Consider the following 15,724-nt stretch of genomic DNA (forward strand, 5'->3'; position numbering starts at 1 on the left):
TGAAACAGAAACTCAGAAATGTCTGGTTAAATACGACCAGTTTTAGACCAAACTATAGGTATCAACGGTGAATTTTTACTTTATTACTGATGTCTGACATTTCAACAAACTTCCTCTAACAGACAGATGTTCTCCAGATAATTTACTGCTATAAACATTTTTAGAAAAAATGATTGAGCTTCCCAAGTGGAAAAAGCTCAAGCTCACCACACTTTTAAAATTAGTTGTTTTAATGATTACTAATACTAAACTTTTGATATGATATTATCTTTCTCTCCAGTTAGAACAAACAACAGCAGCTTAACTGACAACTAGCTGATTCTGTGGTTGCCTCTTAGCTCAATAAGTCATTTAAATCAGTTGGGGGAATGAATGAGGCTCTGATAGCTTTGGTTTGACATACAGCTGTTTGCCGGGGTTAAGAGAGCCTCGGTCAATCTCTCTGTCAAACTCTGTCCTGATGTCTTCCAGCCTGCCATCATCTCCGAATGCTCCCCACTCAGTGTTCACACACATCCTGCCCTCATCTCCTTCCACCAGGTCAATGTGACGCAGCTCCTCCATGTAGCAGGCATTGGTACCCGTACCTTAACACACAAAAAAACATGACCTTTCATTATCTTCTTATGAGACCCTTCCACTGACTTTCTCAACTCATGCAACAGAGCTTATTATTGCTGGCACACATTTAATTCTATCTTAGCTTTATATAATTTCTACACTGCTTTCTTTTGTCCCTTGACTATTGAAATTAACATTGTTGTAGTACCGATAATGATTCCGACTTCACAGCGCTGGTCATCGAAACCACAAGTCATCATAGTTCCCACGGTATCATTTACTACCGCCATGATGTCAGCCTCATAGTCCTGAAAAAATTAAACACACACACACAGGTAAGGAAAGATTTCTGAAGCTGTGGTTTTGTGCCATTCTGCATCCCAGTTTGAATTAAACCAAATGCTTCAGGGTGAATATATGACAAATGCAGTGTGGCATCAAATGAGTGTCAGTGACACAAAGGATAAAACTTACTCCTCGTTGCTTTATAGCTTTGTTGAGCAGCTGGACAACATCCATCCCCTCCACTCCACTGGCCTTAAAACGCTTTGTCCACGTTAAAAGATAGCTCTGAACACAAACAGAGAGGGCGATTAGAAACAGGAAAGAGAGAGATTTGGGTTTGTTGGGCAGAGCCTGCCGTTATCATTGTGGCAACTCATACTAACAACAGGGCTGATCTCTAGATATCTCAATAGAAGATATTAAATGGAAAGCGTAATGTGCCACAATGAAGTAGACTAAATGGCAGACTGGACAAATAAGTGGGGAATTTCCCAGCTTGGCTACTTTGATCAATTGGTCAATCTGTCAATTAGTCGTGAATTTTGTTTTACCTCATCTAGCTTGGTCTGCTGGCAAGGGAAGGAGAAGGTGAATCCAACTGGCAGTTTCTTGTCTTTGATGTTGTGTTTTTCCATGAAGTCACCGAGGCACTCTGCCACATGGTCAAACAGCTGGAACAGAGGTGGAGAAAGAGAGAGAGAGGTTGTGTCAGGTGAAGCTGTGTGTGTGTGTGTTTATGTCTGTGTCTGTGTCTGTGTGTAATATAATCCTACTTTTGTTCCACTGCCGTGTATGATATCCTCTGGTGTGTCGTAGATTTGGCTCTCCATCTGAACGGTCTGTTTCTTCTCATGGCTCACTTTGACACGAAGGATCCTGAAGTTACTGCCTCCCAAATCCAACGCAATGAAGTCTCCCTTCTCTATCAAGACAGAAAAAGAGGAAGAGACAGATGGAAGAAAGAGGGCAGTAGATAGAGAAAGAAATGTTAATCTTTAGGGTACAAAGCCGTAGACTTTTCATTTTAACTCCGGGCAAATTCAATTTTTTCACTAAATGGAGCAAGGTTTCAGTGTCTTCTTTAGGGAAAGCCATGTTGACATTATTGTGGGACAGACAGACATTATTAATGAGAGAGTGTTACCTCATCGCTAACACAGAAAGTCCACTTCAACCATTTATCAGGTAGGCTGTATTTGCCTGCTGTCCTTTCAGTGTCTACATAAACTAAAGCTCAGGTAGCAGCAGCAATTATAGCAAGAACTTAATCCCTATGCCAACTCCTGAGATTAACACACATACTATATATGTATGTGTGTGTGTGCAGACAGTGTGTGACAATTGTGTGGCTGTTGATTGTCTTGTCTCTGTTAACTATGAAATAATTTCTTTTCTGGGACCACATATTTTTACAGTTAAATCAAATGAAACTCTGGTCTGTAATATTGAAATACTGTATATTACTTGTTAGAGTATCACATGTCAATAAATTTAAGGTCAGTGAGTTGTAAGTAGTTTATTAGCATGACTGTTTAATGGCTTTCTGATTAGATAAACTGCAACTGTGTTTCCTTGCTTATCATAACTCATCAGTAAATTATACTGGTGAGTGGCCCCAAACTGATTGCACATACAGTCTGTTTCCTTCTTATTACTGTGTTTCTTTCCTATTCATCTTCCTCAGTGATCACGTACAAACAAATCAAACTCAAGTACTAACAGGATGTCCTACAGATAAAACAGTTCTTGGTGTTGCTACATTAAAAATGTAGAAATGCCACATTGTGTTGTTTCTGAGTAAAAGTTCTAATGATATTAGAAACATTTACTCAGTAGTGTGATATCACATTATTTTGACCTTGTGCCACAACACTTTTGTGCAGATCACAATGCAAGGCCAGGTCAATGTAGTTCACTTGTTGCATACAGAGTGATAATTTATCTGGAAGGAATGTAAATGCAGTAGAGACGACCAGAACAAAATTTTTGGCAGAGTTCACTTCTGTAAATAACTTGAGCTTTAAATCTGGGAATCAAGAAGGTTGCAATTAAATATTTTTTAGCATCAGTTCTTTAATTTAATTTCTGTTTCCAATGGAAATAGAGCCAAGAACAAATATATTGTGCCTTCTCATTGTAAGAAGATCACAAGATCCTACCTGGCTTCACCATCAGTTTATTAGGTGATCAACAAATTCCTGTTCTCTCTAACAGTGGCAGAATAATAATCACACACCCCCCAACCCCACCCACTCTCTGCCAAACATAGCTATTGTAGCTTAATGGCCGGGCTCTGTCTTAAAACAACAGTCAGGAGCCCAAATGAACATTGAAATAGGTTTTTCTTGCTGTAATCATTCCTCCTGTTCATACTGACCATTAGAAGATCTCTTCATAAAGCATTTACAATGTAAGTGATGGGGGACAAAATCCACATTCCTCCTTCTGTGCAAAAATATATTAATACATTATTATGTATTATCTATGCTAAAAGTTTATCTGAAGCTAAGATGAAGCTTCAATCGTCCAAATTAGTCAAATCAAGTAGATGTCTTTCAACGTTACAGTCTTTTTAGTGCCAAAGTCCCTCTTTTTGTTACTATACTTCCACTGCAGCTCAACAGGGAAACACTGTCTGAGGAAACACAGAGAGGGAATTTGATGCTAAAAAGACTGTAAATGTGGCAAATATCCACTTGATATGACTAACTCAGACTGCTGAAGTCTCATATAAGCTTAACAGAGACTTTTAAACGCATTTTTGCATAAAATGACACACTGTGGATTTTGGTCTCCATTACTTACATTGAAAGTGCATTTGAAGGGGATCTTTTAATTGTCGTTATGAACAGGAGGAATGATTACAATGAGGGAAAACTTGTTTCAGTGTTTGTATGGACAACTGACTGTTGTTTTAAGACAGGACTTGAAAAACTGTGAACATATCCTTTGAACCAACAATTTAACAGGTAGTTTTAATGACAGCTGCCTTTATGTGACAAATTTAACTGGAAATATGGAGCTCACGATGACTGTAACGTAACAGAACCATTTATCCACAACTTCATTCTTTATCAACCAGGATTTGGTATCAGTCAATAAATCTGTACTCGATTGTGTTATTTGTATTTACTAAACAAAAAACTAGAAGAAACAAAAGTTTAGAATTTAAATTGTATTAGTTCAATATAAGTAATTTATGTTCAGTTATTACAGTAGCAGGATCAGGGCTCAACTTTGATTGTGTGTGTGTGTGTGTGTGTGTGTGTGTGTGTGTGTGTGTGTGTGTGTGTGTGTGTGTGTGGTCTGTCATAGGCTCCCTCTGGGGACAAATTCCAGACTTAGGACCAGTTAATTTGCGACGCCTTGTCCAACTGGTGACAAAAGCCGTGTCTCCAGTTGGGGAAAAAGCTGATTTTCAGGTCAGTGGTTAAGGTTAGGGTAAGTCTCCAGGAAATTAATGTAAGTATATGTATTGTACCCAAAAGTTATCACGACCTGATATGTGCGTGTGTGTGTGAAGAAACACGTAGAATTGGATTGAGTCATAGCAATATGCTGCTATTAATAGTCAGCTGACTAAGATAATAAAATCTATCTTTCACTTTAAATGGAAAAAACACTCTACTCTTCAAGTACAGCACATACAAGATATGAACACACTCTGACTCACATTTATTGGTATTATAAAGGCAGAATGACCACAGTAAATTAGGTTTGAGAGCAGACAATCACATATTGGCAGGGAGAGAGAGACAGGGACCATGAGTATATGGTATTTGTCACCACACCAAGCAGATCTTTTGAGTTCAGGATAGATTATTGTAAGCAAGAGATCATGTGTGTCAGATAAAAAGTGAAAGATACAGCATGTCACCCATTTCGTACAAGATAAACATTTCTCTGAATAACTCAACAACATGGTTTTGTCTGTTAGGATTGTAATTGTCCCCAAACCAGATAAACAACTTAGCCTTTGTCATGGACAAACATTTTTGGCACCATGGCTCAGTGGTTAGCAGCTAAAATAAACTTGGTGTAGATCCCAGTACCAGAAGTTTCTCAGTGGAGTTTGCATGTTCTCCCTTGTGCTCTCTCTTCCTCCCACAGGCTAAAGGAAATAAATGTGACTGTCTATTTTTGATATAACGTTCTGTATAGCAAACTTGTTGTCACTCTGATTTTATCCCACAGGGACCAATAAGTTCAATAAATCCAACATTGGTTAAAATTAGCTTTAGGAGGTGCTGACCTGATCCATCAGGGATTGACCGCACAAACGTTGGCAACATCTTCAGTGATGCAGTGGCGTTTGTGTCCCGACCCAATCCTTTGACCAGCTCCCGGCGGAACCGCTGCATGATGTCCAGTAACGTCTCATCAGAGAATCGCATGGAGTACAGGTACTTATCAATCTGAAAATAAACAGAAACAGAAAAAAGGACAGAAGCATTAATTATTATCTTAACCATTAATCATCCATCTCTAACCACAACAATATTGTTATCCATGTGCAATATATTAACATCTACACACACTACACACAGCTATTCTTCACTTTTATTTTTTAATGGAAGCAACTGAGATTTACTGGATTTGCTAGTAACATTGATTTTATTTTCTGTAAGCATGATGATGCAGTGAATATGACTAAATTTCCATCTCATAATGCTTTTGAACCCATGAAGATAATCTAATTCCTGAACCGACTGACATCAGTATTCCTTTTATTAGTTATATCACACAGGCAATAGCTGTACCGGAAAGCACAACATCGCCAATGTGACACACAGTGAGACAAGGAAGTACAGGTGTGTCACACTCATTAAATCAGGTTATCAGGGCAATACTACAATGACCGGTGTTCATTCTTATGAGTTTATTATGGGTGTAACATTGATGAGTCCAAGTAGGAGATTATCCTTGAAATCAATTACAGGTTAAAGTAAGAAAAATCTTTTCACCTCAAGGGTGAGAATTGTACCAAATCACAGGTAAAGTACAGCTAGATGTGCTTTATCGGAATTATCAGCACACCTGGACATACAATACATACGCATATCTGGACCAGTTAGATTGCCTGGCTGAAACTGCCCCCACACACACACCTAGACTCACACACACACACAGACATACACACCCTGAGCTGTCTGACCCTTCAGCAACAGGATGTTAAACAATCTTCCAGTGAAATCCAGTATTGCATCACATCACATGATGAAGAACAGAGCTGCTTTATGATTTATAAAGTTTAACAAACCTAGATCAGAATCTTACACCCACACATAACTCTGGTTAAATGTCACATTCATTATGACCTGTGTGGAAGGATTAACCCTGCCAATTGTCAATTAGAGCCCATAACTGGATTACTGTCAGTCTGTTTCATAAGATTGACTCCAAGAATATGGGAGATAGATATATATATACATACACACAAACACACACACAAACACACACACAAACACACACACAAACACACACACACACACACACACACACACACACACACACACACACACACACACACACACACACACACAGTAGTTCAGACATCACATGTAATATACACACAGGACTGACGTCCATTATGGCCCCATGTGATAATTTACTAGAATTACTCATTGTAATAGATGCCAGATAGGAACGTTGTAACTTCCTCTTTCAGGAGTTGCACATGAACTGTTTTTCCTGTACAGCTCTGGTCTCTTGGTAAGTGGTTCAGCACAATGTGTGAGAGTACTTACAGGAAGGAAGGTGCATCTAAATGAATTTTATAGTTAAATAAAATGGACTTTATAGTAAAAGAAATCCAATCAGGAGACATTTACTTTGCTGTACGCAAATCCACATTTTGCTACCAAATAATGAGCACATGTTGGAGGAGACTTTCTTTCATCTTCAGTTGCCTCATACTGCAAACAATAAAAGACTTGCTGTTTAACCGTGCAGTCATGTTTGAACAGTATAAACAAGTTGTGAGCAGACATGGATGGAACAGTTTACAACCGTTTACTTATTTGTAGGTGTTACATTCCCTATATTCAGTCTAAATGTGGAGTCTGCCTCTGGGATGAAAGCTCATTAGCACATGCTCTTTTCATATAGAAGCCAACAGCTGAGTAAATGTCACTTCTCACCTTCATAATCACAGTAAAAAAACTGGTCCACAACACTGGTCCCTGAGTCGTATTTTACACTGAGGTCGAGTTAGGGGTTTAAAGAGACATTTTAAGTTCAGTAACATGTTAGTGCTGCTGTGCGCGCACGCACACACACACACACACACACACACACACACACACACACACACACACACACACACACACTCTCTCAGCATGTGTTATATCAATTACACCATAAACAGACACACAAAACCACAGATCTTTCTTTCTTTCCCTACACACAAATACTACGTCCTCTGTCTCAGCCACACAACACAAACTAAATGCATTCAGAATATAAGTAAGCATTTACAAGAACAACAGTATTTTGATAACAAATTAGAATGAAAACAAATGGAAAGGAGATAATTTGTCAAACTTCTACGGTCTTGTTTCACTGGATCGATTGAGTTGACAAACTGCAAGGTACAAAACCCCACAAAACAACATTTTTAAACATTTGAGAGTCGACTTGGTACTTTGTCACCAACATTTGACCTAATGTGACAAAATGCCTCTTTGTCAGCTATTCAACCAGAGGAAATGAAAGTGTGTATGAGGTGCTGCAGCACAAGCAGTTTCCACCAACAACATCTCATGCAGTGTAAATGAGAAAATTTTTAAATTTCATATTAGAAGTGTAAATCCAGAGTAAATAAAAAGCCCTGGCTTTTCACCAAACTCATTTGCACTTCTCTTTAAATGACACCCTGCTGAAGTTCCATTTATCAATATTTGTGATATCAAATCAAATCACTCCCTGTTATGTGGTGTGCTAGTACAGGCGATCCCTCTGAGAATCATTAATGCATTCATTCTCACGGCTGAGTCCATCAAGCTCTCACCAACCCCACTGACTTTGCACTAAATGCAGAACTGAGGCCTCACATCAGCTAGAGCCCCTGTTAGAGTTGACTGCATTAACCTATATTAATGTGAATATGTCCCCACCGGACAAACTGTCCCTGTCAAACGGCTTGACGCAGCAAAACGCTGAAATGACGCTAATTAAATGTGTAAATTACACTTCTTATTTATGAAACCAATGGTGTGAACATTTGCAAGTCCAAACCATGGACGTTTTCCCATCATTAGCTTTCGTCCCACATTAATGAGGCATAAGAAACATTAGCCAAGTGTTTGCTAACACAATATGAAAATAAAATGTGATAATGCAATTTTAAAAAACATGATGATTTGGAGTTTGCTTGGTCATAAATCACAGGATATATCCTTCTGACCATGAACCTTCATGGTTTTATGGTGAAAACTGTTTTTGTGTGTGTGAATGAAGAAATGAAGCTTATGTCTCCTGTTTTATGTTATTCCATTTTAGCTTATTTTTATTTCCAATTAAACCCATTTTAACTGTATTTAAATGTCTTTTTATATCGCCTTGTGTTGCTTTTACATTCTGTCTTGATGCTTTTTATGTTTTATGTACAGCACTTTGAATTGCTTGTTGTTGAAATGTACCATACAAAGAAACTTGCCTTGCCTAGGCAGTGAGCCACATTTGCTGTCAGCTGATGTAAACAGTGTCGGGTTTGATGCTTCAACACGGTGATCTATTTAAGCTGCCAACACATTCATGCCAACCGCTACGCACTGAAGCTGCCTGCAAGTGCTGATCCTCACTGGTTATATTCCACCTGGCACCACCCTGCCTCTTCCTGTTCCTTTTCTGAATTATCATTATCGATGATGGAAACTACTGCCAGATACAGCATAACTGTATAACCATTCATACATAATCATCAATGGAAAGAGCGTTTTTGACTGTGTACTGTTAGCTTATATACTGTACAAGCCCTTAACTAACTTGGATTCTTCTTTAAAGGCCTGGTTAAAATAAGATTGTGATCCTAATTGAATGAGAAGGCATCTTTAGCTGGTCTACTTAAATAATCCAGTCCTGGGTTACAAAGGGGAGGATTAAAAGCAGGCATTGTCCACATTTCTCCACATCACACTAAGACAAATCCACTGATGCCACACTTAATTCAATTCCTGCAGCAGGAAAGAAGTTTCCATCACTGTACTATGACTCAGCATTCTGCAGCTAGAAACTATGCCGAAACAGCACTTTATTATAGCTATCGTCTGATCTGACACAAGCACAATCTATGCTGTGGGTTGTTGCAGCTCACATGAATGCAGAAAACATAGTGCAGAACAAGTCACCTTTCACAGGAACTTCATTTTCTAACTTTTACAATTGACCAAAACAGGCGTTTCCGATTTTTCCACTGACATTTTCCTGGTGAGGTGACAGGAGACCTCTCTGGTGTGCGTCAGTCTGTAAAGGCCATGTTTTCCCCTCAACACACCTCTGACACACAACTTTCTCTGACGCCCCCCTGGATCTTATGACTTTCAGGAAGCGATCACTCTCTCTCTCTGTCTGACTGCCTCTTTCCCCTCCCCTTTTCTTCCCCTCAATACCTCACCTCCTCCTCTCTCCTTCTCCCTCTCCTTTCTGTTTGCATTCCTCCTCCCAACAATGCCCTGTTCTCCTCCTTGTCACCGCGAGGTGGTTCGGGAAAGCACTGAAACCTGACTCCTTTGTGTACGTACGTGTGCACGGTGTTGTGCACACACAGACTCGCCATGTGGAAAAATACTGTCCTCTACACTGCCCTCTCATGCACCTTCCATTCTTCCACACACACGTACTAAAACACTGCTTTAGATGCCTGCTAACAGCTGACAGTGTATCCGAGAGCACAGTCAAGGACACTGCAGTGGATTGAGTGAAGTAGAGGCACGCTCAGCTGATCGAGGCTCTTTGACAACTGCAGATACAACACAGTTTGCCTGAACACATTGCAGTGATGAGAATATCTGCATCCTTTCACTTACAGTTCAAATTCTGAGCTGTATGTTTGGCAACGTAGTAAGAAAAGAAGTTAAGAAGTCAAGGCAAACACAAACTATGCTCTTAGAAAAGCTACACAATAGCTAAACACCTGCCACTGTGTGTGTGTGTGTGTGTGTCTGTGTGTGTGTGTGTGTGTGTGTGTGTGGGCGTATTTGTGTATAAGCCTTCTCCTCCTGTCACCTATGGTCACATGGCTCAAAGCTGGCCTATTTTAGGGAGGCAGGGAGAGGCAGAAAGCAGGAGTAAAGAGGGAGGGGTGTGTGTTGTATAACATCAGATCCTGAGTGCTGATAAATGTGTTTTGTCTCTATAGACTGTCATTAGATTTCAGCACGTTTGGATATGACAGCTTTGTGTATCGCCTTGTGTGTATGACTGAGCTGAGAGAAGAGCACAAAGACAGAGAGGGGGAGGACAACTGACAGTGAGGCACACGGGGGAAGGAAAGAGGAGGTGTGATAACTTTTTTCCACTTTTACAGAAAAAAAACCCAGTGTTTGATGCAGAATTTGCAGTTGGTGATTATGTGTGACATCATCAGTGAGCGACCTTAAAGGGACCCTGTCCCATGTGCTAATTCATAAAGCACATGTTTAGAAAATGGCTTGGGGATAATTTAGAATTTGAACCAAATGTGATGAAAAAATTGAAAGTTTCAAATGTTTTAGTCAAGGAAAATAACTAAGAGACGACAAATTTGGTGACACAAATAGGTCTGAACGTATTTTAACCTCCTCTGACTCAGTTTTTACTACATTAGTTTGCAGAAGGGAACTGTGTTGGTTGCAACACTATTTTATGTTCGATTAGGAAGTACTAGGGGTCGGAGAGACTGGAAAGCCTTCGTTCCTTCAACACACACACACGCGTGCTCTGAAGTCAACTAAAACTGGTCTAGTCAGTTTTACAACTGCAGCCTATTGCAACAGCTGTGTGTAAGTTCAAACTTAGCCACTAAATTGAGATTTATGCATTATTTTTTTTTAAAAAGTGTTGCACCATGGAGATAAGTTACAACACAACTCTAAGTAACGAGTAAATAGTTACACATGCCCCTAGGTTAGGTGTAAATTACAGAATTATACTCACTAATGGTAAAACATCAGTTTTTCTGGATCATTTCTTCATGAATTGAAGGCCATTTTACAACACTCCAGTAGAGACCTGATTTATAGATATAGTATTTCAATATTGATCAAGCTTACAATGATGTGCTACGATGCCAAGTGGCTCATGCCAGCCAGAAAGTTAAAACGCACTATGTAACTCTATCTTTTATCATTTATTGGCCACTTGCCTTAGTTATGACTTTACGTCCAAGTCAGATTATGCCCCAAGTAATTGTGGTACAATCAAGTTTTGTAGCTGATTAAGTTACAAACTAGCTAGTAGTCATTAAGCCTCTAGTGTCGACTTTGCACTATGACTTAGGAGAGAACTTACACATAGTTGGTGAAACCCACTGCAGGAGTCTAAATGTGGGAGCTGCTCATCTGAGAAGTTATGAAAGACTCACATTCATGGTGTTCAACTTACTCTTCTCCTCTTTCACCTTGAACTTTAACATATTCAGTCATACTTTCAATGCCTATTCATGACAGTTATGAGCAAAAAAGAGCTTTAATAAAGTTTCTTTTTTTTCTTTTCTGAACTCTTGCATCCACACTATTGTTTTATTCTTTTAGCTTAAACACATTTTAGAGTCACAATGATATGACAATTATGTCAATGGCTTTACTGATCTATAGACTGCTGAAAAATTATAAAATACTGAATATTTATTCTACTGAACAATAATAACTAACTGATTTATTTATCCTATTGAAGACCTTTTAGCTGATTTTCCACTCTGTTGAGCTCTACCAAGTAAAAATGAAAGTGCACGTATCATCTTAATGAGAACATAAAGAAGCTCAGTGACCCCTGAAAAAAAACTTTGCTCTTCCTTGTCAAGTTCCACCTCATCATCTGTCTGCTCATCTGTCCTTTCATCTCTGCCTCTGACTTCCTCCCTCCTCTTCGCCACACCTCTCAAAACTCGCATCGTGCCACCAATCACACAGCCTTGTGCCGTGTGTCTCGCACACCTTACTACACAAACACGACCCTGTGTAGTTTGTCATGTCTCACTGAGCCAGAGTTTGATTTAAATCTCAATGTAAAAACAAATGTCAGTGATTGCGAAATACCTACAAAACATCAGTGTTTTCACTTCTGTCACAGCACAGTGTACGTTTCATTCACTTCCTTAAAGAGACAAATCATAAAACAAAGATTTCTAGATGTGTTTCATACTGGCAAACTCTTAAAGTTAAAATGATGATTGTTTGAATAAACTCAATGACCTCTACAACACATGCTCTCCTCCTCTCTCCTCATGTCTCAACCTCTGTTTTGTCTTCACGCCAGTTTCTGTCTCATACAAACACAAACATAACATCAAAAATGAAGGCAGAAGAAACAGAGAGCACTCACCTTTTTAACCTGGTCATCCTTGAGTTCAGTGAAGTAATAGGCTAGTAGCTGGGCCGCAATCATCCTGGTCCTCTTTCTCTCTCACACACACATGCAGACTCACACAAACACACACACACACACTCTCTCTTTCTGACACACACACACAGTCAGATGGAGAAAAATCCAAAATAAAAAGGTAAAAAAATGATACTGAAACTCTGCTCTTACTCTACTTGGTACATAACAATCTGTCACACACCGTAAGAGATATAAAAATACCCTGAGTCCAATCCGTTGTGGTTTAAAATAGACAGAGCTGCTTCATGTATAGCTAACTCTTCAGCTCTTCCCTCTCTGTGCATGTAAGTAAAGCCAGGAAGCATGAGTGAGACAGCAAGTTTAGCTGCAGGAGGAAGACAGAGAGAGAGAGAGAGAGAGAGAAGCAGGGAGGGCCAGAACACGAGCCCTGCCCACCATCTGTGAGCTCATTGGTTAGGAAGAGTGAGTGGCTTGGAGCAGGGGGTGTGTGTGTGGGGTGGTGGGGGTGGGGGGGTAAGTGCCACATCCTCTTTTCTGCTATTGGCAGGTCTGCGGACGCCTTGGAGGCAAACCCGGTGATGGAGGAGGTAGAGAGGGACTGCCTAATTAGGGGAGAGGAGAGGCACGAGGGGGGGGAGCGAAGGGGAGGGACTTAACTAGAGAGAAAGAAGTAAGGAAGTAAGATGAAGAGGAGATGAGTGTTTTACTGTTTCAAGGAAGTTATGAAGTCACTTTGAGTTCAGCGTGCGTTGATGAGAAAATGACTCACACGGTCGACGTATTAGTCAAAGCACTCTTTAGCTCTTCATCCAATTGTCAGCTGGATCAGAAGGCTGGGAGGAAGAGGAGGGAAAGCCGTAGTCTTTTGTGAGCCTGAGGGAAAATGTTTAGTGAGGACAAGAAGCATCAGTGGCAGAGTTTAGGTGGCGGGTGTTGTATACTGTAAGATCCTTCTCTCTGTTTTTTTTTTTTTAAATTTCATTCTGCTGTTCCTCATGTTGTCGATGTTTCTTGTGTTTATCAGTTTTTGTTTTATATCTGTGATCATGTTTAAGTTAAAACCTCTATGTTATTTCTCTGTGGTTGAAGCCCTATGTTTTGATAGTCAGCTATCCTGTCAAACAGCAACAAATGCAAATGCATATGTAAAATATAAACTTTTAAAAGGAAGCATATTAGGTTTGTTTCTCTACTTGTTCTCTGGGTGTGACTGAAAGTTTAGACAGTCAAATGAATGTTTGCTTTAGAAATAAGTGGACAGATGCTTTGACTTATTTTCCATTCAGCTTTCTATCTAAAGTGTTGAGTAACCCGGCAGCAGACAGAATACACCTGCCTTTCCTTTCAATCACTCTGCCTGCTTTTCTATATTTCAGGAAGAAAGAAAGCCACTCACTCACTCAAACATCCCGACAGTCAACCCATCAGACAGCCACTTTCTCTGGCTCCACTGTTCTTTCAAAGAGACATGACGTCACCACCACCACAACAACAACAACAGCTGTCTGTTGTCTGGCCTCTCAAAGGAACATCCACAGACACAGCAGTGCTAATAAAAGTGATGTATTGGTTTTCTATAAGGAAAGCTCAAAACTCTAAGTGTTGAAGCATTACACACTGATCTTAAATATGTCACAGCTTCCAGTGCTTCTAGTATAAAATAAAAACAACTTCAAATTTTAGTGCAAATTTATTGTGCAGTTTTTTTAATGATGTAACAGACTCATTTTGTTATTTTACCCATTTCATATCCAACCTGCCAACGTGCCTGGACTTGTATTTATGTGCACAGAAAAACACAGACTGCTCTGCTGCATTGAGGCTGACATACGAGAATCTTTGCCTCTTGTTTGATGGATTTCTTTCTGTGTTACTGGTGAATGCTGCAATGACATATAGAAACAAGCTGTTTGTTGATGATAAGACTCCCCCACAGCCATATCACATGCAATATTTCTCTCTACACAGCTTTGTATACTGCTCTACTGTGCAACAGCAAATAGGTCAGGAACTTTATCTAGCTAACATGAATTTTACACTACAGACACCATGCAAGACCAGAATCTGGTTCCCCCGATGATCTCAAAATGATAAAAGCCTTTTGGAAACTACAGAAACTTTTAAGAAAAATTTTAAGGAAGACAGTGAGAGAAACAAAGTAAAAAAAAAGGCGTGGAATATCTGCTGTGAGAAAGCCTGTTCAATCTGCAGATCTTTCTCTTCAGTCTGTCTAAATTACAGGGCAATAACAATTAACCACCTGTTAGGGTCTCTTTCATTCTCACATTGTTCACATTCTCACATTGTTAGCTGTGCCAGCTGAAGCAACAGGGCAGCAAATTTTATATTACAGATGAATCCATGCCAGTTAATGGTAGCCACTCTGTTACAGACTGATAACAGTCAAGTTAACTGCCAGCACAACACAGCACAGAAAACTAGCTGCCAACTGGTGTGGTGGATCTCTGCATCATCAAGTTACATAACAAGATACAATATTTCCTCCATCATCCATTTCCAGAATATCTTAATGAGCTTTCCCATGTGTCTCTCTCCATCTCTCATTCCTCACACCTCCAGCAGCAATAACAACTAATCCCACATCTCCATGTCTGAATTGATAATCCCAGAAGTGCTAGCTCCTCCAGATTATCATACTGGCAATATGTTTGAATAAGTGTATTATTTTGTTACCTTCATTAATAAAGTTTTCCCATGATCCAGCTGTGCCGGCATCCAGCAGTTGTCACCACAGTGATATTTTGAGGCGTTGCGGTGTCTCATTCTTCCCCTGTCCTCAGATCCTGGCTTCAAGCTACAATTCATTGTAACTGGGGAAAATGAATCAGGGTATGAGATATAAAAATGAAAGTTCAATGAAAACAACTGTATATCGAAAAGAAAATAGAGAATCCCACAGGAACAGGGCCAGCGCTTGTCCTTTTGTAGGTCCTGAAGAACCAGCGGCTCAACTCTGCCCATTTACTGGTGACCATTTCTGTGTTTGTGTGTGTGTCAAAGCTCTTATTGTTGTTTTACAGGGGAGACAAAGACCCACACCCACACACTCGCAAAGACTCGGACACACACACACAAAGAAAGTGGCTATATAATAAGACTCACACACCTTGCTCCCTGAGGAATGCTCATTCAAGGTTTTTCAAACTGGCTAAATTAAAAAAAGGATGTGCAGTAAAAGACAGAATGTACATCATTGTGGAGGAAGGTTATACAGGATGTGAAGATAAAGACAGAAAGGGGAAATGGAAAGGACAACTGTGACAGAACATGAGAGGAAAAGAGAGCCTCTGTATCAGTCACTGCAACGCTCTGTGCT

At 39.8% G+C, this 15,724-nt stretch overlaps 1 protein-coding gene across 3 annotated transcripts in view; it reads right to left on the reverse strand.

Annotated features, from left to right (window-relative positions):
- The window catches only part of hk1 (hexokinase 1), a 21,558-nt gene extending 8,813 nt beyond the window's left edge, over positions 1-12,745 (reverse strand). The window contains exons 1-8 of one of the 3 annotated variants that reach the window (XM_044346972.1): positions 12,628-12,745; positions 12,367-12,498; positions 5,099-5,261; positions 1,620-1,768; positions 1,398-1,517; positions 1,036-1,131; positions 770-869; positions 404-587 (exon numbers count right to left, since the gene is read on the reverse strand). In XM_044346972.1, the coding sequence (XP_044202907.1) occupies positions 404-587; positions 770-869; positions 1,036-1,131; positions 1,398-1,517; positions 1,620-1,768; positions 5,099-5,261; positions 12,367-12,429 (875 nt within the window). In that variant the 5' untranslated portion in view covers positions 12,430-12,498; positions 12,628-12,745. Of the gene's footprint in view, positions 1-403; positions 588-769; positions 870-1,035; positions 1,132-1,397; positions 1,518-1,619; positions 1,769-5,098; positions 5,262-12,366 lie in introns of all 3 variants that reach the window. The other 2 variants (XM_044346964.1, XM_044346956.1) reach the window with 2 other exon arrangements.
- Between the last annotated feature and the right edge of the window lie 2,979 nt (positions 12,746-15,724).

Source organism: Thunnus albacares, chromosome 1, assembly GCF_914725855.1.
Source record: "Thunnus albacares chromosome 1, fThuAlb1.1, whole genome shotgun sequence".
NCBI lineage: Eukaryota > Metazoa > Chordata > Actinopteri > Scombriformes > Scombridae > Thunnus > Thunnus albacares.